This window comes from Thunnus thynnus, chromosome 7, assembly GCF_963924715.1.
Source record: "Thunnus thynnus chromosome 7, fThuThy2.1, whole genome shotgun sequence".
NCBI classification, from domain to species: Eukaryota; Metazoa; Chordata; class Actinopteri; order Scombriformes; family Scombridae; genus Thunnus; species Thunnus thynnus.
The window spans coordinates 29,172,761-29,197,720 of record NC_089523.1 but is presented as its reverse complement, the minus strand read 5'-3'; the positions used below and the strand labels follow the sequence as shown (position 1 = coordinate 29,197,720).

General features: G+C 42.1%; 1 protein-coding gene across 1 annotated transcript; it reads left to right on the top strand.

The window, feature by feature from the left end:
- The first annotated feature begins 3,406 nt into the window (after positions 1 to 3,406).
- galnt17 (polypeptide N-acetylgalactosaminyltransferase 17) lies at positions 3,407 to 24,363 on the top strand. Its single transcript, XM_067595382.1, has 12 exons — positions 3,407 to 8,450; positions 8,548 to 9,004; positions 10,184 to 10,367; positions 12,582 to 12,748; positions 16,222 to 16,396; positions 18,147 to 18,344; positions 18,906 to 19,023; positions 19,707 to 19,892; positions 20,141 to 20,278; positions 20,648 to 20,743; positions 22,253 to 22,414; positions 22,987 to 24,363. The coding sequence occupies exons 2-12, from the start codon at positions 8,764 to 8,766 to the stop codon at positions 23,119 to 23,121; spliced, it is 1,800 nt and encodes a 599-aa protein (XP_067451483.1). The 5' UTR covers positions 3,407 to 8,450; positions 8,548 to 8,763; the 3' UTR covers positions 23,122 to 24,363.
- Positions 24,364 to 24,960: the final 597 nt, after the last annotated feature.

The window sequence follows — 24,960 nt, the reverse complement described above, 5'->3', positions numbered from 1 at the left end:
GTGTAATGATGTTTGATTGGATTGTCAGCTTTCCAGCGTGGTGACCTTGTCGCCACTGATAACCAAACACACCATGACAGGGCTCTATTTCAGACATGTAGGTAAACTCGGCAGTGACTGACCTACAATACCATTTGGCTCTCATACTGAGCTTGGAAGAGAGCGGCGTGCTGCCCCACTGCCATGTGCTGAATACCCAAGATCCCTCCACACAACGTGAAGGTCAATTTGTCTTTGCGTCTGCCAAAGCCAGCTGAGATCACAATAGACTCCCACGCGACCGATAAATGTACCATTGTATAAATGTTAAAAAAAAAAAAAAAAGCTTTTGGTAAAAGACAGAGCCAGCGTTTTGGATCACATTTTATTTTTTTCCTCCCCAAAGTGCAGTAATTAACTGCATCAAACTCAAATCCTGCTCAGCAACTCATAAAGTCTCGTGGAGAATGGCATTAACTTGTGCAGAGGTATAAGCCCAGGGCTAATTTTTGGAACGGTTTTATCGCTCGTGTGCCAGAGTTACATACTGGCGTTGATGACTAAAGAAACTTGCCACACTATTTATAGGATAATCTCATGAAATCCCCGACATCACTCCCAGCCCACCCTCACCCTCCCACTAATAATTATCTCGCCGACTTTGTTCTGCGCTCGCTCTGTTCTTCCCTGCTCCACAGTGGAACTTAATGGAACTTCCTGTTAGGCAATCAAAGGCTGTGCACACCCACACAGGTGTTTTCAGTTATTATTGTTCATTGGTCTAATCAACCGAATTCACTATGAGGATCTAAAGTTGGTCTGCCTTAAGGGGTTCAACAGAACATCCATACGCAGTCCCGAGATGATGTCTAATGAGGCAAAATAAGTGAAAAACATGACTGTGTAGGAGCGTCTTGTTGTTGTTTCTGTTTTTGATTACAAAATCCTCCAGTTTGCACAAAGCGGGAGCTGTTCTTGTATTCTGTGTACTGTGCCAGATCCACATTTGCATGCGGTGTCCTTGATGAAGGTTCAGAGCTGAAATGATGACTTGAGTAAAAATGTTAATTTAATATTTTATTACGAGTCGTGCTAAACGTCGAGGCTGCTCAAGGTTACGTTTATGAGTCATATATTGCATCACAGACCGTAGGAATAAACAACTCATCGTTCACAGTGTTCTTTAAGATGCTTATGCAACAAAGAGGAAGCTATTTACAGCTATTTATAAAAAAAAAAAACGTGTTTTATGTTTTGCGACGTACAATCTTATCAACCTCATCCGTCATCAGAGGATATGCACAACAGGAAAACACAAGGGGGGTTTCCTACTGCTAAGATTGTGGCTTGAATTTAAGGAATAAATCAACTCTGTGCTGACACAAACGGTAGAGAAGAAGAAGAAAAAATATCACAGCCTGAGCTTGTTTTCATCCATCCATCCATCCATCCACATTCGTCCATCTGCTGGCGCGTCTGTCTGATCACTTATATCAGACATACTGTACAGACTCATATCACCTCTTATGTGCTTGGATAATAACACTGCACTTACAAAAATATGACAGATTTCATCCTCCAGCATGAAGTTGCAGATGTCAGTTGTCTCAACGTTTCTAACAGTATTATGCATATTCACTGCATGCCTTGATTTAGATAGATTAGTCAATATTACATTTATGTCCCAGGCGCTTTCATCCAATGTGACTTTTTTTTTCCTCAACATACATTAGACAAAGACACTGACATGTGGACAGGATGAAACTAATGAGATAGGACTAAGATAAGCAACAAAATGCCCTCATAAACAATAAACTAGACTAAAATAAAATCTGAAAACAGGGACTGCAGTAAAATTCTGTACCATCATCTAAAATACATGGTACAGTAGTTGTGCATGTTGCTGTTTTATATGTACAGTAGAAACCCGTGTAGATATTGAACTGAGCTTTGCAGATTCTTGTTTTTCTTGTGCTGCCACCTGTCAATTGTTATCTCTCTTTCTCAGTCTCAAACTTAAACTTAACTCTTTTTTTCAGGGATGGACTTTAGTTCAGCTTGTCTGTCTCCAACGTGAACTGTCCGCAACTTGACCAACACCTCTACAGTAACTTGAGTGGCTTGACAAGAGTACTGGAGACTCACGTTCACCCCCTTCAACAAATATCAAGTCAAATCAACTCTCACACTTCTCTTTCACCCATTCGTCTTCTCTGCTGCTGTCACACTATCTCTCCCTCTTACATTTCCCCTCTTTGTTCTCTCCTGCATCTCAGTGTGTTTCTCTTCTCTACTGCTTTAGGAATTTTTCTCCCTTTGAATATTGATTCCTCCCCAGTGTCTGCTCTACTCCTCACGCTTTTTCTAAAACTCTCTTTTCCCCTTTTTCTCTGTGTATCTCTGCCTCCTCGTGCGTGCCTCACTGATGCTCTCTCTCTCTTCTTCTTCTCCCTTGATGTTTCTTTCTGTTTGTCTCTCGATTCGTCTCGCACAATCTAGCGCCGGTTTTGATCTCGCTATACCTCTCTTAACTCTGTCTTTGTCTCTCTGACGCACGCACGCACTCAGACTGTCTCTCTCCTCCCGGGTTGCCTGCAGATCAGAGTTGGCATGTCTCTCAATAAGCTGCAGAGTTACCGAGCTCCTTGATTCTTCCCAGCTAACTGGGTGACCCATTTCTGCACAAACTCGCATATTTTAATGCTGTGAAATGAAGTACTGTAAAGTATTTTACCACACCAGTTCAACAGTATACCTATACTACCAGCATGTGGTCTTCAGAGTGAGGTTTTTATCCTAATTGGGTCACAATTATATTCCACAGAATTTAAGATGCAGCAGCGTCAAACTACAAAGCTCATTTACTCATGTATTTTCAATTCAGTTTTATTTATATGGCGCCAAATCACAACAGAAGTTATCTCAGGGCACTTTTCATGCACTCTTTAATTTACAGAGACCCAACATCCCCCCACGAGCAAGCACTTGGTGACAGCGGCAAGGAAACGGGAAGAAACCTGGAGCAGAACCGGGCTCTAGGTGGACCGAATGCCTTAACTGGTTGGGTTGAGAGAGAAAGACACAGAGAAGCACAACAACAATAACAATACTAGAAATATGACTAATGATAATAACAACAGCAGGTGTGGACGTCAACCACGACCCACGGGAGCCTGCGATCCATAACCAGGCGGTCTGTGACCATGATCCACAGGGACTTGCAAGACAAGAACTCCAGGGAAGAAGCCGAGTTTGTAACATGTATTAATGGGGCATGGATGCATGCAGATGGAGAGGGGGGGAGGAGAGGAAAGGAATTCAGTGTATCATGGGAAGTCCCCTCAGCAGTATAGGCCTGTAGCTGCATAACTAGGCGCTGGTCCAAGTCAAGTCTGAGCCAGCCCTAACTGTAAGCCTATAGAGTTTTAAGTCTATTCTTAAACTTAAAGAGGGTATCTACTTCCTGGATGGAAACTGGAAGATGGTTCCACAGGAAAGGAGCCTGATGGTGAAAGGCCCTGCCTCCCATTCTGCTTTTGGAGATTCAAGGAACCACAAGTAAGCCTCGACTCTTGGAACACAGTGTTCTAGTGGGGTAATAGGGTGCTATGACCTCTTTAATATATGATGGTGCCTGACCATTAAGGGCTTTGTAGGTGAGGAGATGGATTTTAAATTCTATTGTGGATTTTACAGGGAGCCAGTGCAGAGAAGCTGAAAAGGGAGAAATATGATCTCTTTGTCTAGTTTGTGTCAGTACACGTGCAGCTGCATTCTGGACCAGCTGGTAAGTCTTTAGAGACTTGTTGGGGGCAGCCTGATAATAAGGAATTACAATAATCCAGCCTAGAAGTAAAAAAAAAAAAATGCATTGACTAGTTTTTGTGCATCTTTTTGAGACCGGTTGTGCGTGATTTTTGCCGTATATTTTCACATTTTTGAGATATTTGATCAGCCACACTGTTTTCCAAATATATTTTGACAAATAACTCGATTTTGCGCTCAATGTTCAAAAGTTTAAGATGTTTCTAAACGGAACAATGACGTATGAGTAGGGCGCTGCAGTCATATGTCATCGTCATCAAATCTCTGTTTTTGTGTGCGTCACATAGGCTACTGATACAGTATCAGGAGCCTGTGTTTCAAACTCAGTAGGCTACTCACTGCAGACGTGCTGCAACAAAAGATTAATGCTCAAAATATAAATCATTTATTTTTAAACTCTCTCCAACCAAAATCGGCACAGAAAATAACGTTTAATGTGGTTACAGCAGGCAAAAATCAGTCTGCAGTGATCTATAGGCTAAATGAATGTGGGTGATTTTTACAGTATCTGCTGTCCACAACAGTATGAAAAGCGTCTCCTTCAGCTCATTAAATCCCTGCAGCATCTGAGGTCAGCAAGACTGATATGTTGATAAATCTGCAGCCTGTGAGAAGTGCCGCGTCAGAGCGCAGTGCCGTTACGCACGACTGTTCACTGTGTTTACCTTCATTAAATCACCTGATGACACCGGGCTGCTCCAGTATAACCACACACACACATCTCTACACACATCATACTGGTCGTTTATCACTCGATGTTCTGCTTTTTTATGACGGAGACGTCGAGTTAACGGGGCTCATCAGCCTTTTTTCCAACTTTCTTTTTAGCAGAAGTAGCGTCTAATGTTTTATCCTTGAGACTCATTATGATTCAAACGCTGTTGTATAACATTAATAACTATGTGACCATTTACAAGGTGAGATACATTAGAATTATTGCTGACATAGCGTCAGATGTAATCACTTAAACGGCTTCACCAAATCAATTTTTTAATTTCTCTCGTTATTATAGTAACTAACTGATGAAAACACTACTCCATCTGTCTTTGGCTGCAGATTTGTGGTGATGTGTGTTCATGTCGTGACGCTCTGAACCATCCAGACATTTCCTGAAGAAAAGCTTTCCGCTTGTTGAGCTGTCGTTATCACATTTTAACTATGATCGGCACAAGTGTTTCACAGCTACACAGAGAGACGTGATGTGACTTGCTGAGAGACTATTTATTAATCAACACACCGCTTGATCTATATTCACTCAGCCCGTTTGCACGTTGCGCTGCTGCACATACATGAACCAAAATAACGGGAGGCAGGTGCGCGTGGAGACGTCCACACATGCAGTCAGACCTACCACGCTGCACACTTGGCATTCATTATTCAAATTTCAGCTGAGGGTGCAAAATATTGAACTGAAGTTGCAATGCAGGCTTTTGCATCCACGTAGAACCAGACCTGAGGAGGAACATTTTACAGACATTTACTATTAAATAAAGCCGTTTAACAGGTAGTAACAGTGGCTGGAGTGGTTCTTTAAAGGACATATCCTGGTCTAAGATAACTCCCAGATTCCTTACGGTGGTGCTGGAGGACAGGGTAATGCCATTTAGAGCAGATCTATCATTAGATAATGTGTTTCTAAGGTGTTTAGAGCCAAGCACAATTTACAACTTCAGTTTTGTCTGAGTTTAGTAGCAGAAAATTGCAGGTCATCCAGGTCTTTATGTCCTTAAGACATGCTCTGAGTTTAATTAACTGATTGGTTTCATCTGGTTTCATCTAAATAACTATGAACTAATAATATCACCTAAAGGAAGCACATATAAAGTGAATCCTATTGATCCAAGCACAGAGCCTTGTGGAACTCCGAGTCTAACTTGCATGGAGGATTTATTGTTAACATGTACAAACGGAAATCAATCTGATAAATAGGACTTAAACCAGCTTAATGCTGTTCCTCTAATGCCAATTAAATGTTCCAGTCTCTGTTTTAGGATGTGATGGTCAATGGTATCAAATGCAGCACTAAGATAAGACAAATACAGAGAGAAGTCCTTTGTCCGACGCAATTAGGAGATCCTTTGTAACTTTCACCAGTGCTGTCTCTGTGTTATAGTGCGCTCTAAATCCTGACTGAAAATCCTCAAATAAACTGTCGTTATGTAGAAAGTCACACAACTGATTGGCGACTGTTTTCTCAAGGATCTTAGAAAGAAAGGGAAGATTAGATATAGGTCTATAGTTGGATAAAATGTCTGAATCAAGAGTAGGCCTCTTAAGAAGAGGTTTAATTACAGCTACTTTAAAGGACTGTGGTACATAACCTGTTAATAGAGACCGATTGATCATATCTAATAAATAACTGCTTACTAAGGGTAAGACTTCCTTAAGCAGCCTAGTCGGGATGGGGTCTAAGAGACAGGTTTATGGTTTAAATTGTTGAAGTTAGTTTGAGTAGGTCAGTTAGAGAAAAACAGTCTAAACATATATCAGGTTTTACAGCTGTTTCTAAGGTTCCTGTGTTGTTTGAGGGCAGGATGTGATGAATTCTGACTCTAATAGTTAGAATTTTATCATTAAGCTCATGAGGTTGTTACTACTGAGAGCCTTTAGGAATACATGGATCAATAGAGTTATGACTCTTTGTCAGCCCGGCCAAAGTGCTGAAAAGGAATCTTTTTATTCTCTATTAATGATGAGTAATAGGCAGCTCTGGCATCACAGATGGCCTTCCTATATGTTTTAAGACTATCTTGCCAGACTAAGCGAGATTCTTCCAGTTTGATGGAATGTCATATCCTTTCAAATTTTCGCATGCTTGCTTTAATTTGCAGGTTTGGGAGTGATATCATTAATTAAAGGGGTGATGGAGTCAATTATCACTCACAGTGAGCCTGTGGCACTATCAACAAGATGGTCAATTTGGGAGGGACTGAAGTTAGCAGTAGAGTCCTCTATTGTATTGAGACATGGCATTGAATTCAGTGCTGATGGAATCGCTTCCTTAAATCTAGTTACAGCAATATCAGATAGACATCAAGTGAAGACATTTTTGTCATATGTCAGAACAAGGTTGAGGGTGTGGTTGAGACAGTGAGTGGGTTTATTTACCCTTTGAGAGAAGCCAATTGAGTCTAATAATGATTTAAAAAAAACACAGTACAAGGGCTGTCATCATCAATTTCAAGGCATACTGATAATTTTGTGCAACTTCAGAGGAAATAGTGACCTTTTTATTCATTTGACAGCTTCACTAGTGGCTTTAAACATACTGTATCTGCCTAATAAGCTCTTAAAATATCCTACTATGCATCGCTATAGATGAAACTACCCTACATTATACAATATAAAGTAGTTCAGCTGAGCATCAACTGCAGTTGGAACATAAAACGCTTGTAACACCTATATTCACTTCTTCACAATCGGATTACCTACTTTTACTTTAGTTTTCTTAAATTAAATGAAGAATAATACTTGTAGGAGTTTTGTTTATGCTTGTTGCTACTACACAAACAAAAATGCTTCCTCCACCACTGATGAGATAAATTCCCTCAAGGGACAAAGAGAAACTGTGCGTCATAGATTTGATTGTCAAACTTCCCTTCAGGTGCCTGAAACGGATGAGAGGAGGAACAGTGAGTTTTATATAATTTTATGCACAATTAGGTGACTATCTATACCAACTCTGTGTGGTTAATGATGTTTCTGGACAGAACAGTCCATGTCTAACGATGCTACACTGTGCCCATTTCTATGAGGAGTAAAATAAAAAAGTTTTAAGCTTATATGGGACAAAAAAAAATGATCTCAGTGACCCTCTGTGGACCCAAGAACCTCACTGTGGGGACCACTGTAAAATATTTCTATAACTGTAGATAATTGGGTGCCAGTGAGTAGACTCCCCACCCACCACCACCCCCCCACCCCCCACCCTGACCTGCTGCGAAGTAAAACGTCCCCGGATCCACTCCACGTTTTTCCCTGCGCCCTTATTTAGCGCTGTGTTAGGTTATAAGGAGAATTAGAGGAAATAACATGGCACAACAAACAAGAAGGGCGTGCGTAATAGGGGAAACATCGGTACTGATTGAGTAAAGGAAAATGTGAGGTAAAAGGAGAGATCAGGACGTATTGTTTTTGCTGCTGCTGCTGCTGCTGCTGCTGCGTTCCCGGAGCATCTCTACCTTTCTCCGGAGGATGCTGCATCTCTTGAACCGCTGCTATCCGCTGATAGTCCATGCAGTCTCCTCGGCTGCATCTCACTGTGATTATTACAACGTGTGACGGCTGGAAGACGATGTGCGAACAGGCTTTAGGGGAGCAGAAAGGTTGTCTGCACGCTTAAGAAGATTTCTCCTGAGCATCTGCGAGGATTGTTCTGCGCGTTTCATCACTGCCGACTTCTGTTTAGACGCAAAGGAAGAGAGAGAGAGAGAAAAAAAAGACGGACTTGATCATTTCACTGTTAAATTATTTAGGGATATCTGTTCTTCAAGCTCAACATATGTTGGTGTCTTTGTCTTACATCTTCCGTGCATGATTTTGAAAGCAGGCTGTAAGTGGCGGTGACACGGATGAAAGCCGATGGCCAGGCGCCCCAAATTTCCTCAGAAGGGGGATGCAACCTAAAATAACCCCGATGCCAAATGGTAAGAGAGAGCAGATGCATGAGCAGGAATCAGTACAATGTGTCATGAATGCATTTATATGTCTGTAGGGTTTTTTTTTTTTTTGCTGTTTCTCTAGAAGCTCTGCTGGTTTTGCCCGCTTGCTGAATTATCCCTGCAGTTTACCGCACACCGCAAGCCGAGGGAGCCCTGAATCTGTGACACGTACGACTTCTTCGGAGACTGCCCTCCCCTCCTCCTCCTCCTCCTCCTCCTCATCCCTCCTGTCCCCCCCACCCCCACCCCCCCAACCCCTACCCCTACCACTCGGAGCCCGGACACCGGCGACTTTTTAATGGCTTTTGTGTTCAGAAGATGGAGGGTTTTACTGGTGCTGAACGTGCTCGCTGTTGCGGGGTTCATGACTTTCTGGGCCAAGTGCAACACACGCAGCGTCCAAGCCGCCGGTCCGGAGGCTCCGGCGGACGGGAAGAGGCCCCGGGGCAACGGGACGACGCAGGGGCCCAGCATCAGCCATGAGCTGCTGCTGAAGAGGCTCAGCTCGCTGGAGGACGTGGTGTACAGGCAGTTAAATGGTAAAGAGCAGTGCATTTAAATAAAATGAACCTGATGTCCCCTAAGGAATGAGCAAAAGACGGGAAAAAAAGTCTGCTGTGTGACTTTCTCTTGGTGGCCTTGATTAAGGTGCCGAAGAAGTTCCTCTATATTGCCTATAATGTCTTATAAATCTCATAGAGCCCATTTCTGTCCCTCTCACTCTGAGCAGACACTTATTACACATATTTAACAGTTAACCTCTGCATCTAGGTAGTAAAGATCAGCAATAAAATGTTAATTACTTATCAAGATATCTCATTCAACGTGAAATAAGTGTCCGCTATGGGTTGGAATGGATGGGCTAAATAGATTAGACTACCATTTTTACTGCAGTAATGCAAGGTTATACTAAGTTTATATATATAAAAAAAGAAATACATTGGAACCGCTCTATTTGTAATGATTTTTCACAAGAAATAAAACAGAAAAGGGAGCATAAAACAGGCTATTTAAATCAACATTCCCTTTTAAGTTCTCCAATTGACTAAAATTAATATTAAGTGAAAATTCATATGACTTTCTCCTATTTTATTTGAAGTGCTGCTTTATTCATCTCCAAAGGAGCAATGTGTTTCCTCCTCCGGGGAGGTCAGAGGTCAGGGTCGTTCGCAGAGTTGGAGCTTTTAGGTATTCATTGGCTCCAGGACACATCAGCAGGATGTTTGCCAACACAGCGAGTGGAAAACGTATTTAGTCACTTTAATCACTTTGCCACCCACAAATACGCCCAGTCACATTAATAAGAATCTTATTTTAGCCCTGATTGGAAACAGTGAATGCCTGGAAGCTTTATTAGCAGCTTTGCAGCCTCCTCATCTTTTAAAAAAAAAGTTTAATTTCATTTCATTCTGACATTGATATGTACGTGATTAACTGCAGGACCCCAGGAATAATGTTATTCATATAATGTATCCTTATACTGAAGCCATCCTGTGTGAATCTGTGCCAGCGCTTGTCATAATGTGAGTTCAGCTCAGAAGCTCACCTGTTTTGGCAGCAGCTGATACGTACTGTATGTTCATGTGTGAGTTCGGAGCTGAGACGGGGAGTCAGGCTACCAGCTGTAAGCCTGCAGAGCGTGTGAAAGAGAACAGAGTAGTGACTCAGTCAGACTAAAGGATCCTGACATGTAATCTTCTCTTGTTTGCCTCGCCCAGGTCTGTCCAAATCTCTGGGCCTGATTGAGGGCTTCGGGGGTCGGGGTAAAGGAGGACTCCCTGCCACCCTGTCCCCGGCTGAGGAAAGCGATGCTAAATACCTGAGGGAGAAGTACGGCTACAACGCCTACCTCAGTGACAGAATCTCTCTGGATCGGACCATACCGGACCACAGGCCCAGCAAGTGAGTACATACCGGTCGTTTTGGTTTGGAGATCCAGAAACAGTGTCCCCATTACTAGTTAATGCAAAGACCTCACTGTGGACACTTATTTTTGGATTTTTTGTTTACTAAAAATGAGATTTATACTTTTTCCTTTAAGCATTTGGATGAAAGTTGAGGGTAAACTGTCTATTTAAAAGTCTAAAACCTGCACGCTGAGAAGCACCAATGAAAAATGTGGTATTTTGACCTTTTTCATGGTATCAGTCACTTCCTGCAGCGTGCATGCAGTGTTCTCTTATAGGGCTCTTCACCTCCCCCCTTTTATTCTCAATCTCTGTCTCCCTCTCTCCCTCTCACTCTTATATTTGATGAGATTTGCACTGATGAATAGGCCGGCTATTGATCTGCAGGCACGAATATACAGGTCCAACTGCTCATAAACAGCGCACCTCAAATTGTGTTTGCATATCACTGATGAATGTGAACATCCTTGTGTATATTTAGGAGCGTGTGTGTGCGTCACCTCATCCATTTCCAGATCGCTTTGGGCCATGTATATCTGCATGCACGGTGCAGGTTTTCTCCATAAATGCACTGTTAAAGAGTCTGTCTCTGGCCTCCTCCGTCGCTGGTGAAGTGAGTAACGGCCCCTTGAATTTGAAAGTCAGTGACGATGTGAAGGCCCTCAGCCCGTCAATTGCATATGTTTTAGGGGGGAGTGGTGGTGAGGTGGAGGGATCCGAATCCACTGCTCTCCTTTGTCACTCTTTTATGTTGCTGGGATCAAAGTGGTGTGTGAAGCGTGTTGGGGGTGTGATATCTTCAGGCTTAGCGGGAGCATATAAACTGAAGTGAGGAGTCTGCTATGTTTGGCTGAAGCTCCCTTTACACTGCAGAGCCAGAGGTGGTGGTGAGATGAGAGAGAGAGAGAGAGAGAGAGAGGGGGGGGGGGAAGAAACCAAGATCATATTTCAAACTACTCCTAGTATAAAGAAGCAAGACTGTAGTTTTTAGGATTTACTATAAATCTGCTCAGGATTATTACATTGATTTGTCAAAGACCTTCTTTCCCAAAACATCTTATACAGTCGTAAGAGCCAGATCGATACAGAGGCCGATATTATCGACCGATTTTAGCATTTCACTTTTAGAAAGGTACCAGCATATATATATCGGCTGATGAGTAAAAAGAAACTGCAGCACAGAAATGCCAAAAGAAGAGCCACAGTGACATTCAGATTACTCAGTGAGGCAGTACTTGTAATACGACAAGCTCACACTTTCACACTTGAAATCATTCACGCTGCTCTCTTCTATCCGCTACACGCTGCTGTTACTGGTTACACTGATTTGCACCATCCTCGCTGCCTCCTGTTCTTACTTCTTATTACCATAATTGCTGTGGCACCTCTTGCCTTGTACGTTATGTACATACAGTATATTCCCTATATTAGTGTGATATGGATCTGCTGGGGTTTTTTTTTTTTTTTCTCTGCAGACCCCTCAGGGGGGCTTTTAATGCGCTCTCTCACACTGTTGCATTGCCGCTTGGATTCTTTGGGGATCTTCTTCAAACGCAGCACTTTCTCTGTAAATGTATGTCCTTTTATTCCAAGAATAACCCTACATTCTGTATGTTTGATTAAAATATATTTATAACACAGAAGCTATGATCATTATGTTATTGATATTTAGGATTAAACCATTCTCAGTGTGAGACGTTGGGTGTGTGAATCCTCAAGGTTTCCTGTCAAATATCCACAAATACTTGAAACATTTCATTTGGAAGTAAACATCATCATTCTTCATTGTTAATCTGCCATCAAACCATTTGGAAATCTGTTTTTGAGAGCAGTAAGTGTCTCAAAAAAAAGTGTTTAATGAAAGATTTGTTGTAGAATTGCTTGTAATTAACATTTATTGTAATTAAGATCACTGATAAGAGGAAATAAGAGAAGGAGACAAGTGATGGAAGGTGTTTAAACTAAACAGCAGTAAAAACAGGCCTCCTATCTGCAGCAGACAGCCTCTGAATAGGCCAATTTAGAAAAATGTGATTGTGATTATAGCTAAATAGGCCTTTCAGTCTCATGGAGATATCAGCAGCTCCGCGGAGGCAGTTTGAGGATGACTGAAGCGTGCAAAGCCCAGGATACAGGATACACAGGCAGGCATGGGAAAAGGTTTTTGTTTTATGGATGGTGTGGTGTATTTGCATGTGTCTCCGTGCAGATGCAGAAAAGTCAGCTACCCGAGAGACCTCCCGCAGATCTCCCTCATCTTCATCTTCGTCAACGAGGCTCTGTCAGTGATCCTGCGCTCGGTCCACTCAGCTGTCAATCACACGCCGGCTCACTTGCTCAAAGAGATTATCCTGGTGGACGACAACAGCGACGACGGTCAGTAAAAAACTTCCTTTCCCAAATTGATGAAATGATGAAAGCGGCGACGTCTTTCATTCCTTCTGATTTGAATCTGGTGCATCTCAAGTGAAATACAGTGTTTTCCTGTAGATGCCAGTGAAGAGAATACACACGACAACAAACCAAAAGTGTAGTAATCACTCAGCATCCTAGAAACGATTAGTTTTAATACTCCAAAACATGTAACTAGAATTAGAGAAATGCAGTATATTGATAATAAAGACAAACTCAGGGTATATTCTGTATTCCACTGCTGCTCTGAAATGTTTTTGTGTTTGTGTAGTTTTTACATTAAGCTGTGAGAAATGATTTAATCACATCTACTAGATTCAGTCAGCACATTCATGGTGTTGAGTGGGGCTATTAGTAAATTGCGGTGTCAGTAAAGTGTTTTAGTAAAAATAAATATCATGCACAAAATATTGGCTATTGGCAGCTTAAATAAAAAATATCACCGTCAGCGTTTCAAACCCTGTATTGTACACAAAGCTTATTAAACACACATACGCACAAACATACCTCTTAAAGACACTATAATCAGAATTTCTGACTTTGGTGCCCTCTGGTGGTTGTATCAAAAACACACAAACGTGCACTATAAAACAATAAAAACACACAAACGTGCACTATAAAACAATAAAAACACATACAGTAACTCCAAACATAACACAAAGCCTGTGTGTTTGTTGTACGTACGTTGCTCATGAACGTGCTGAAACGTGGCTAATCGGACGACGGCATGAAATGTGTATCAGGGCTTCGTCGGCATGACGAGGTAATGAGCGCCTCCTTGACAAAAGCCGCGGTCGTTGCTTTCGAGAAGCAGCGTTCGCCGAGGTGACTGATGGTGTAGAATTTTCGCAGGGTGGACAGACAGATAGAGGCGGAGCGCCACAATTGGATGTCACGGGAGAGATGTCCCTGTCGTATTTATTGGGCAGGGCTGCCAAGTCGGGCTTTGTGAGATGAAGGGATGGAGAAGAGATGAGGGGAGGGGGGGAAGGGGATGAAACCAGGCGAAGTAAAAAAAGAAGAAGATGAGAGGCTGCGTGCAAGACGTGTTTGTGTTAGAGAGACATTAGGGAAGAAGAGATGAAAAAATAAAGAAAAGGAGGAGGAGTAAAGAGGGCTGGAGGGTTTGAAAATAGGTAAAGAGAATGAAAGGAGAGGCTGAGAGAGCAAACCAGCTATTAGAGAAAGTGGCAGAGAGAGAGAGAGAGAGAGGGAGGGAGAGGACGAGGGACAGAGAGGCTCTAAGATAAATGAGGTCGGACAGAGAGGAGGAGTAAGGAGAGAGAGTGTAAGGCGATGAATATCCGGAAGAGAGAGAGAGAGAGAAAAGGAGCGATCTAACAGAACGGAAAGACAAATAACGAGGAAACAGGGAGAGAGAGACGAGGTAGTCGAGGCTTTAAAGGATAAGTCTGGTGTTATTCTAGTTCTTTTATTGTCAACAAATCTGATGAAAACACCAAAAGGAACAACACGTCAGTCTGTCTCTCAACAACTACCATGTCTGTTTCATTCAGCCCCAAAGCAATGGATGACAAATACTAAGTTTAATATTAAAAAACCCTTAGTAAATTCCCTAAAACAGCTGGACACTGCAGTTTTTAGCAAACGTTATTCGAACATGAAAAAAGTGAAGAGTTTCTGTCACAATTAAGGATGATTCTGGTTATAATTTGAGCTCTGGGAACGCAGCAACATAGCTGTAAAGAAGTCTAACAGCACAAGAAACATGAGGAGTCTGTGAGGAGTTAGTCAAATGTATTTGGAGAAAACAAGGTGAATAAAATATAATATTATACCCGTCCTTATAGACCGACTTCCTGCCTCTGCAAGCAGCACTTACCATGCATGTTTCTCTGTGCAAAGGGAGATTATTAGCAACATTACAGGTGAGCTTCAGTTTTAATTACAGATAAATTAGTTTTAGATAATCAGGCTAAACTGTCGGCTTGTTTACAAGCCATTTGATCATGTAGCTGCTTGTTTGTTGCCCCGTTGGACTTCATTATAGTAATGTTCTCCATGTTCTCAAATCTCAGCAATGAGCTTTAGTGAGTGCGATCATAACCAATGCACACAATGGCTGAACCTGTGAAAGTAAGACCCCTAGTTGTGATGAACAACTTTTGGTGCACTAGTGAGTATTTCTAGCAGCAGGGCAGTTTATGTTGGAATGGATTAAAATATACTACAGCGCCACTGTTTATGGTAATGAAGGAATACGCTGCCCAATGCAACGATGTGACTCACTGATGTGTTTTTTAATAATTTTTGGACAAATATGGAGCTTTATGGCACAGAGGAATAAGGCAGTACTTGTTGGTAGCATCAATTTATTGTTGGTTTTAGTCTTTTCATGGTGTCTGTTCACAAAAAGAAAAATATAGAATATCGTCAGCCGCCTCCTTTTATAAAAAGAGTCTTGGAGAGAGAAAGAGAAGGAGAGGGAGACAGTTGAACTCCTCACACAAGCACCAGCACCATCACCATCACCACCAGCACCCCTCCTCTTCTCTCTAACTTCACACTGCTGATTGGCTGAGAGCCAGCGATCCATCACAGAAGGGAAGAGATTGCAGCGGCGCAGAGGGCAAGGCATGCAAACAAATAACAGTCACCGCTCTCAGTGTCTGCATGAGCTCTCCGGGTTCCTCGCGTAGTCTCGCATCGCAAAACACCCGAGTGTGTGTACGCGTAACATGATGTGTGTGTGTGTGTGTGTGTGTGTGTGTGTAAGAAAGAGAAACACACAACATGGGAAATGAGTTTGTGATCAAGAGTGTTTGAGTGAGAAATAAATAGAAAACAGAAGTGTTTTTTTTGTGTGTGAGGGAATTTTGTGTGTGTGTGTGTGTGTTTGTGTTGCAGAGGAAGAAGGGTTGTGGATGTTTGGGTCTGGGGGGGAGGTGGGAGGGGGGGCGAGGGGGGAAACGGCTGATGAGTTGATTGAGAGATCTGAGGTGGAGCACTCGTTGATGCTCAGGAAGCTGCAGATTCCCTTTGGTGTTGTTTGGAGTCTGTTGGAGCTCAAAACAGCGCTGCAGGGAACCGAGAGAGGAGATTTTATGTCATCTTTGTGTTTCTGTGTGTGTGTGTGTCTCTTTCTTTTTATTAAAACCGATCATCGTGTGCTCGTGTTTGGAGCTTTTTTGTGTGGTTGTTTATGTCTGTGTCAGGCCTGTGCGATGTGGCAGCGTAATCAATACATCAGAGCGCGGATTTTTGACAGTCTCGGACAAGAGATGAATGTGATAATTATTCAAATTAACAAGGGAGATTATAGATGTGAAGATAATTTATATCTGTGACCATCGCTCTTGGATCTGTGCTTACTGGCAGGCCGGCTTTTTATGCTATTAAAGCTGTGCATAAAGATTCAGTAAACAAACCGCTGCTTTTATTGTGTTTTGATGTAATCTCCCTCTTACGAACTGCAGAGCAGCTGAAAGGGCCGCTGGAGGAGTACGTGAACAAGCGCTACCCCGGCCTGGTGAAGATCGTCAGGAACCAGAAGAGAGAGGGACTGATCCGGGCCAGAATCGAAGGCTGGAAGGTGGCAACTGCCGAGGTGACCGGCTTCTTTGACGCCCACGTGGAGTTCACCCCGTCCTGGTGAGTAACTGGTATGAGGATGCTCAAAGTTGGACTGTTATGGTAGAAACAGGATTATCAGCCCTGTGACCACGGTTGTCCATGAGTGAGTGAGTGAGTGAGTTTCCTCATTGGCCGATGCTTTTTCAGAATGAATCAGTGCGAGATGATGGAAGTGGAGGAGAGCAGTGTGACTGCTCTGACGCTCTCAGCTCCGGTGTTATATACAGTGAAGTCGGTTCAACTCTTGTTTAAACAGACAGGTACCAGCGTCTCCGCGTCTCCTCCTCTACCGTCCAGTGTGATGGACTCTCCGGCTGACAGTGCTGTCAGCAGCCGGCAGGAGAGACGCTCCGCAGTGCGTTTGGATTTTTATAACTGAACTAATACCAGGAGGCAAGCTTTCTTTTTTATCTCTGATGTTTTCACATCACAAACGATGAACAACAGCTTTAAAACAGGAGTCTTGCAGGTGAAACATGTGACTCATGTAGCCGTCTATCGGTTCAGTGCGGGGCGCTCGATTTGACCGTACTGCGGTTACTGGGCAGAGACAAACCTACTGAATTTTCATTTACAATTTCCACTGCAGCTTCTATAATCATCGACTGAGAAGAGACAGAAAAAAAGGGGCATAGAAGCATGAGAGAGAGAGAGAGAGAGCATAGTTAAAGCCCAAATAACCATCACTCTGACAAAACACTCAATGCAGAAAAACAAGAGACATCCGCAGAGTGAAACAGATGAAAGAGCAGGGGGAGTTAACGGATAATTAGAATAGTTATAATTAGAATTAAAATAAGTTCTCTTTCATATCAAACATCCCAAGATAGGAGTGGAAAGTATTGTTCTCACAACTGCATTTACACCTCAAATATAGCTTAACCATGTCATGTGATGTTACTTCAGTACACTTTAACAACAAATATTACTGGGACCACCACTGACTATCCCTGTAACAAACTGCCATATATTAGGTTTTGACCAAGTCTTGTTTCCTTGTTAAAGGGTTTTTTGGGAGTTTTTCCTTATTTGAATCAAGAGTCTAAGGATAGAAGAATGTAAAGCTCCCTGAGGCAAATTTGTGCTATTGGGCTATACAAATAAAAATTAAAATATGACAGTAATAAAATGACAGACTTGTATCACTTTTAAAATAAAGTGTTAGTAGCGCTTTACAGAATCATCAAACGAGAGGACAAAGAATAGCAGAAGCAGCATAAACTGACACACAAGAAGCAATTTCACACCTGAGGAAATTTAAGATAAAGAGAGAAGTAGTAGTTGTAGAGCCTGTACAATCAGAATTAAAAGATACTGTGTGACATTAAGCTAACAAACAAATAAAATAGGACATCGCTCAGAACGCTGTTCATTAAAATACATTTTGAGGAAACGTTTGAAAGATGAAACTGATTTGGGGGGGGCGAGACGTAAACACTTGACTGCTTTCAACAATTTTGCCACATCCCCTTGACACCTTTTTGTAGGTCTCCTATTCATTTTCCAGCTCAGTGTGTGTGCTTTAGAGTATGTACACAACCCAGTTCACTCAGCATAAATAGACAAATGCCCTCCAGAGCTGCACTGAGCTGAATCAAATAGAATTAGTAATAAAGTTGGTACAACTTCAGGGACTTTCTGACTGACTGAAGTGGGTGAAAGAGAGAGAGAGAGAGAGAGGGGAGATCTTAAGAGAAGCTCTTCGCCGTCTGTCTTTTAGTTTGTGTCTGTGTGTGTGTTCATGCGTATGTGTTTACGCTCCTGTCAGGGCCGAGCCGGTTCTGGCCAGAATCAAAGAGGACCACAAGAGGATCATCCTGCCGTCCATCGACAACATCAAGCACGACACGTTCGAGGTGGAGCGCTACGAGAACTCGGGCCACGGCTACAACTGGGAGCTGTGGTGCATGTACATCAACCCGCCCAAACAGTGGTGGGACGAGGGGGACATGTCTGCTCCGATCAGGTGGGGGCCAACTTCACCTACACAGGATGCAACAACTACATACTTCCATATCAACGCCCACATTTGTACACAAACACACAGATTCACAGTGAATCATCTCAGGCTCATCATAAAAACTCATAAAAAGAAGTATTTTCATCCAGTTTGTGCGTCTCTACATATTCAAAAAGTACTTTCGGTGTGAGTGCAGCTCAGAAAACGCTTGATGTAATAGAATGAGGTGACAAATAAACAAACACATTTTGCTGCAGCTGCAGATTCAGTAGCAGACTCCCTCAAAGTAATTAAAATGAAAAAAAAAAAACACTTCAAGCAGAGTGTTTGTTCTGCAAATGAGATTTATTTTATTTTCACCTGCATATTTACAGTGAATTTTTTGAAATTAAAAATAAACATTGATAAATTACCAAAATAAAAAACACACATTTAATCATGAAGAGAAGTATGTGCATATTCACATACATCACACACACACATATACTGTATATACATCCACAGATTAAGACAAAGCAAAAGCTTCGTGTTATTAGTTTTTCTATTGTTGTGTTTCCCTCGTGGCAGAACTCCCGCCATGATCGGCTGCTCGTTCGTGGCCAACCGCGACTACTTCGGCGAGCTCGGCCTGCTGGACTCCGGCATGGACGTCTACGGAGGGGAGAACATCGAACTGGGCATCAGGGTTTGTGTGTCACGCGGTTTCCTCTCGTTCCTGCTCTCTCTCTCTTTTTTACGTCTGTAGGTTTAAGTGGAGCAGTGGAGCGGTGGCCACCGTAGCGTGGCACCGCTGATAAATGAGGCCCCATTAAGAGTCCTGGAGGACCGGTCCTGCAGGGCGATGGGGATAAATAGGTCACATAGAGCAAGAAGGTTGGGGAGTGTGTCGCTCGAGATACCAGACAGTCTAGTTTTTCTGCAGTGTTATTTGCCTGTTGTTTAAAGAAGCTAAAGAAAAGGATCTCAACCATCATTTTGACTCTGTAAGGGGTCATATGGCCCTAATCATAAAACTCATACCCGACTACGCACATCTACAGGCTTCTTTTAGTGCTTTGTTTTGGTTTTATTCCAAATGTATGCATTCAGTCTCAGCTCTCATCAACTCTCATAGGCAGCCACTTCCAGCAAAAAGCTTTGATGAACCACTACACTACCTTCCCAGCACCGACTGGTAGACAGACATAGTTAAGGACTGAAATTCCTCAGCTGGCCAGAAACACGAATGCTAAAGTTGCTTTGTGTCTGCTGTTCACCATATCAAGCTCTGTAACTGTCTCTTTGTTTTGATATTTTACTACTGGCCCCCCTAAAGGCTACAAATCCATTAATGCAGTTTGAGTTCATTCCTCTGTTCTGCACCTGCAGGTGTGGCTGTGTGGAGGCAGTATGGAGGTGCTGCCTTGCTCCAGAGTGGCTCACATCGCTCGGATCAAGAAACCCTACCACAGTAACATCGCTTTCCATACGCGGCGTAACGCCCTGCGCGTGGCTGAGGTCTGGATGGACGAGTACAAATCTAACGTTTACCTGGCCTGGAACATCCCCATGGAGGTAACAGAGCTCCTTCCTCAGTTGTACTAAAGAAAAAACTTAAATTTAAACCTTTGCCATAGTAGCAGGTCACATTAACAACCCCAGTTCTTCTGTTTATTGCACATAAACCATCAGTTCTGTTGATAAAAATAAAAAGAGCAGATTATTTTTACTCGAGGCGTAAATGTAAAAGGTAAGATTTATTTATTATTGTGTTGTAATTAATAGACAATACATTATGTTAATGACTCCTTGCGGTCTTGCAGAACCACGGTATTGATTACGGAGACGTCTCTCAGAGGGTTGCGCTGAGGAAGAGTCTGCAGTGTAAGAGCTTCGAGTGGTACCTCGACAACGTGTACCCGGAGATGAGGAGGTACAACAACACGCTGTTCTACGGCGAGGTGAGTCAGCAGTCAAACTGACATGAAGGAGTAAGAGACCAGAAAGAGAAGCTTGTACAACCGAGGTTCAGTGCTTTTGCACAAATGGATGAAACCGCTGAAACAGATGAGAGGAAGATTAAAAATATATCCACCCAAAACAAAAAGACAGCAAGGAAGCACTCAGGGAGCATGTTCCTCCACAGTGTCGGAGGTGTTTTATTTAAATTTGAAGTTTAAATCTGCATTTAAATCCAGATCTGTATGAAAATAGTCATGCAGATTAGCTAATGGTGTTTGAGAATGTTAAGGTTTTATACAAGGATGATTTGTGCCAAACGCCAAAATGAAATTAAAAATCATTTCAAAGATGCTTTTTTTTAATTTCAGATCCGTAACTCTAAAGTGAGCCACCTGTGTATGGATCAGGGTATGAAGGAGAACCACACAGCCACACTGCACCCCTGTCACGGATGGGGTCCTCAGGTACAACACGAGCGTATCCCACCTCTGTCTTTGCTTCTCCCTTAAAAACTCATTAGCGGGTTTCACCAGTGACATGATTTACAGCTGCGTTTCCTCTTCTCACACGGGCTCAGCTGAAATCCTCTTAGGCAAGAGTTCTACTGTCAAGATAAAAATATTTCCGTGTTGCACTTTTTGTGCTGATGCCCTGAGTCAGCCGATGTCAGTTGCTCAGCCAGTCATCCCATAGGGCATCTCTTTTTAGCTCGCTGTGGTAAACACTTGCTTCTGGCGTGCGCAGGTCTCGACTCCAGTAGTAAAAAAAAATGCGAAAAGGTAGCACAGTTTAAAAATAACTCATGTAGTGAGCGTGCAGCCGAATAACATGTCTACAAAAGGCACATTTCAGCTGCTTTTTTTTTTTTTTTTTTTTAGTTGTTCATCTGACAGAACAAATATTCTTGAATTTTCCGTGCAGCTGTCGTGCACTTTTTTTGCAGGTGACTGCACCCTGATGTGTCTTAAAAAGCAGCAGTGGCCTCTAGAGGCCCCAAGTGGAGTATTTTTGGAGTTCAAGCCTGAAAGATATCAACAATAGCTGGTTTAGGCACAGCAAACACATAACTCAGTCAGAAAAATTCGGCATGTGCGGCAACAACACAAGACTCAAACCCGACAGTTGAGAAGTGAAGCACAAGTCAAAGCGGACTGTTTTATCCTGCTGTTGCCTTCTTTGTACTTTACCTGCACTCAAATGCATAAAACTGTAGCTTTGTGTCAAGAATTTCATCAGATACATTTTTGTATGTAACACAAACAGTGTGTGAGAAGTCTTCAGCACATTGCTAAAGTCTGATGGGAGCTGCAGCTGCTACCATCCAGTACAGCAGAGGAGACTAATTTATTCACAAACATGGTTTTGGTTTTCAGAAAGTCAGACAAAAGAAACTCTCTACGAAAATACCCATTTAGTTACAGAGGCAAGTTAAACAAAGGCTAATTTGACTCGTGCTTTAGGAGGAAGTTTACTCTAGAGTTTTATTTTGTTCTTCCTGTGCATGGAGGTTTGTCGCCCGTGTCCAAACGCACCAACACCGGAACTTCATTTGAGTAAACTAATCTTTGGCATCTGACTGGGTTGGGACCCTGTGATGTAGGCTGATAAGACGGGGTGAGGTTTCACAGGAAAATGTGTGACTATAAGACTTGGTATCCTGAGTACAAAGGCATGTTATGCCTCTCAGCAGGTTGTTTCCTAGCAAAAGCAAGGAAAAAAACAAATAAACTTAATGATTGTAAAGACTAATCTCTGCTAGAACTTCAATCAGTTCTGTTTCTTTACTTTTTTCAACGCTATCACAAAGCTCAGGCTGTTATTGCAGTTGTTAGTTGCTGCATGTTCAGTCACGTTAGTTCACCAAAACAGCCACAAATTCACATTAGCTTTGTTATAACATCTCTTATAAAATGTACCTGATGGGAACCTTGTGCTGTGTGTGTGTGTGTGTGTGTATGTGTGGTTTCCCTCAGTTAGGACGTTTCACCAAAGAGGGTCAGCTGTTCTTGGGCCCTCTGGGCAGCACGGGGGAGGACACTCGCTGCGTTGTAGATGATCAGATCAGCAGCTTTCCTCAGCTCCTCAACTGTGACAAAGTTACCAACGTGAAGCAGAAGACGTGGCATTTCTCTCAGGTGAGATGAAATAACGTAACGAGTGCTTGTTAATAAGAAAAGCAGGGCATTTAATTGTTTGGTGAGTGGTGAGTACTTGTCATTTTTTTACTGTGTAATAACCCCAAACAAGTCAAATTTTGAGTCCACTCTCCCTTCATCCCGGCATTTATTTTCTCTTTTTCTTAACTGAAGACATAAACCTGTTGTAAGTGATTTTTCCATCAGTCTTTCAGTTCCACCAGACGACTTTTAAAAGCTAAACAATCAAAACTCTTAGATGTTTTAGCGCTGGGAGAACGGAGCTCACACAGAGAAACACAGCAGACCTTCAGCCACATCGATCATTCGTCAAAGAAAAACAGAACAGTTCAGTAGAAGCGGATAGTTGTTTTGTCAGTAGGCTTCCAGTTTTGAAGCTTTTGTGTTCACTTTATGTATAATTTATACGTTACCTGAAAAGGTTAAATGAGAAACACATCTGTCCACATCAGGCCTGGCTCTTGTCCCATCCTGTCAGTAGTACACACAAACCATCTGTAAAACCTGATAAAACCAGAAGAACGCTGTCTCCCTCCCCTCCCGCCCCGCAGAGCGAATCCATCATAAACCGAGCCACGGGACGCTGTCTGGAAGTGGTGCCGGCTAATGTTTACTTCGGCCACCTGCTGGTCCTGCAGCCCTGCTCCGGGCAGAGGTGGACCATCAAGAACACCATGAAGCAGTAGTCCGTCGGGCCATATTTCACTGGGACCAATAACACCAAGGGCCGTTTCCAAGAGCTGTCACCTGACCTTAGCTTCGCTGGAGGACAAACAAATGAGGCGAAAGCTCCTCATCTTCTCAAGAAAAGACAGATTTAAAAGAGATGAGCTGTGAACATCTCAGTTATAAGTTTTGTGAAAATGGTTGTTTTTTTTTTTTTTTTTTACAAACTGGACTTTAAAAATGATGCAAGTTTCGCATGAGGACCGTTTCTCTCTCTCTCTCTCTCTCTCGACAAACTTTCGATGTGACGTTGCCATAATTTCTGTACGTTGCCGCTCATCTACAGTGTTTTTATGTTTAAGGATGGAGACTCGATCAGTCAAAACAAGTGTTTCTGTCTGACGGGAGAGGAAAAAAAAATAGTCTTCATCCTTAAAATGTGTCTGCATTTCATGATGTATCATGTTAATATGTATTTTAAGATGTGGAAAAAGAATATAATACCTGGAATTAAAATTTTCAGTAAAATGCACTGATCAGAATACATCCGTAGTTTATAATAGGCTTCATCAGTGGTTCTCAACTTTTTAGCTGAAGATACCTGAAAACGACGCGGTGCCTACTTTTAACAGGCATTTATTTGCGGCACATTGAATTAAACACGAACGCCCAATAGTGACTTTTATTTTCTTCTAACAGAAGTTTAGACTCTGTACATATATATGAAGAAAAAATGCATTCATGATAAATATTACTTGGTGTATTGGAGCCTTTTTTTTTTTTTTTTTTTTTTTTTTGCAGTTATTGTAAATCATCTCACATCGTTGAGGGCTACCGGGCAGAATCATGGTTTTATATGTTGTGGACGCATTTGTCTTTTTTTATTGTAATTTTTACTCAAAGCATTCTGTAGCACCAAATGCAGTACATCTTGTAGCATGATTGTAAGTACTGTATGCACACGGGGACAAAGTTTAGTAGAGATGAGTCATTTTGTTACCTGCTAAGTGCCATAAAAACTGCAGACGGCCAAAACTATCAGGCTGCAGCCTGAAGCACTGATGAAGATAAAACTGCAGACGATGAAGAGGAAGACTGAACTGGGAACGGAAAAACTGCACAAGTGTATTGATTGTGGAAAATGCCTGAGGCCGTCAAGGCCAGTATTGTCAATGTACTGAGATGTATATGATGTCATAATTAATTAAATGTTATCAGTTGGATTTTTTGCTCCCAAGATTGTCTTCCAATAAACAACTGGTTTCCTGGTTTTTGCATGGTTACTATTTTAGAGGATAGGAGTTGTGGTTTTTGAAATACTGATGAATTATGATCAGTATTGATACTGTTTGGTGAGTTTTATTTAATTTGAATTTGAGTTTTATACACTTTAATTTCTAGTCACACTCAGTCAATAGATAGAATTGTCTTCCGGTGCAAAGCTGTTTACTTTTTATAGATACCAACATGTTGCAAAGATATAAAATATCAACTTCCAACATTCATATTTTCTTGTGATTAAACCCATAAATGTGAAAGCTGTTTTCACTGGACTTCACTGTCATCTGGACTTAAAATAAGCTTGAAACTGCAACATGAGAAACGCCACGCTGGGCCACTTTCTTTTTAACTGCCCCATCCATTTGCATGGTTTTGGTCAAAAAACGTTTACCTCATACTGTGAAGCTGACAGTTTGATTTGCACTTTAAATCAACCCAAAAATAAACTACTTCACAAGAGATTTCACCCTCTACTGCGAGCTGCGTGGCATCTGGTGCAACTGTGAACACCAACTTGGCTTTTATGAATAGTTTAATCACATATCCTTTATAAAAAATAAAAAAAAAAGTGGTACACC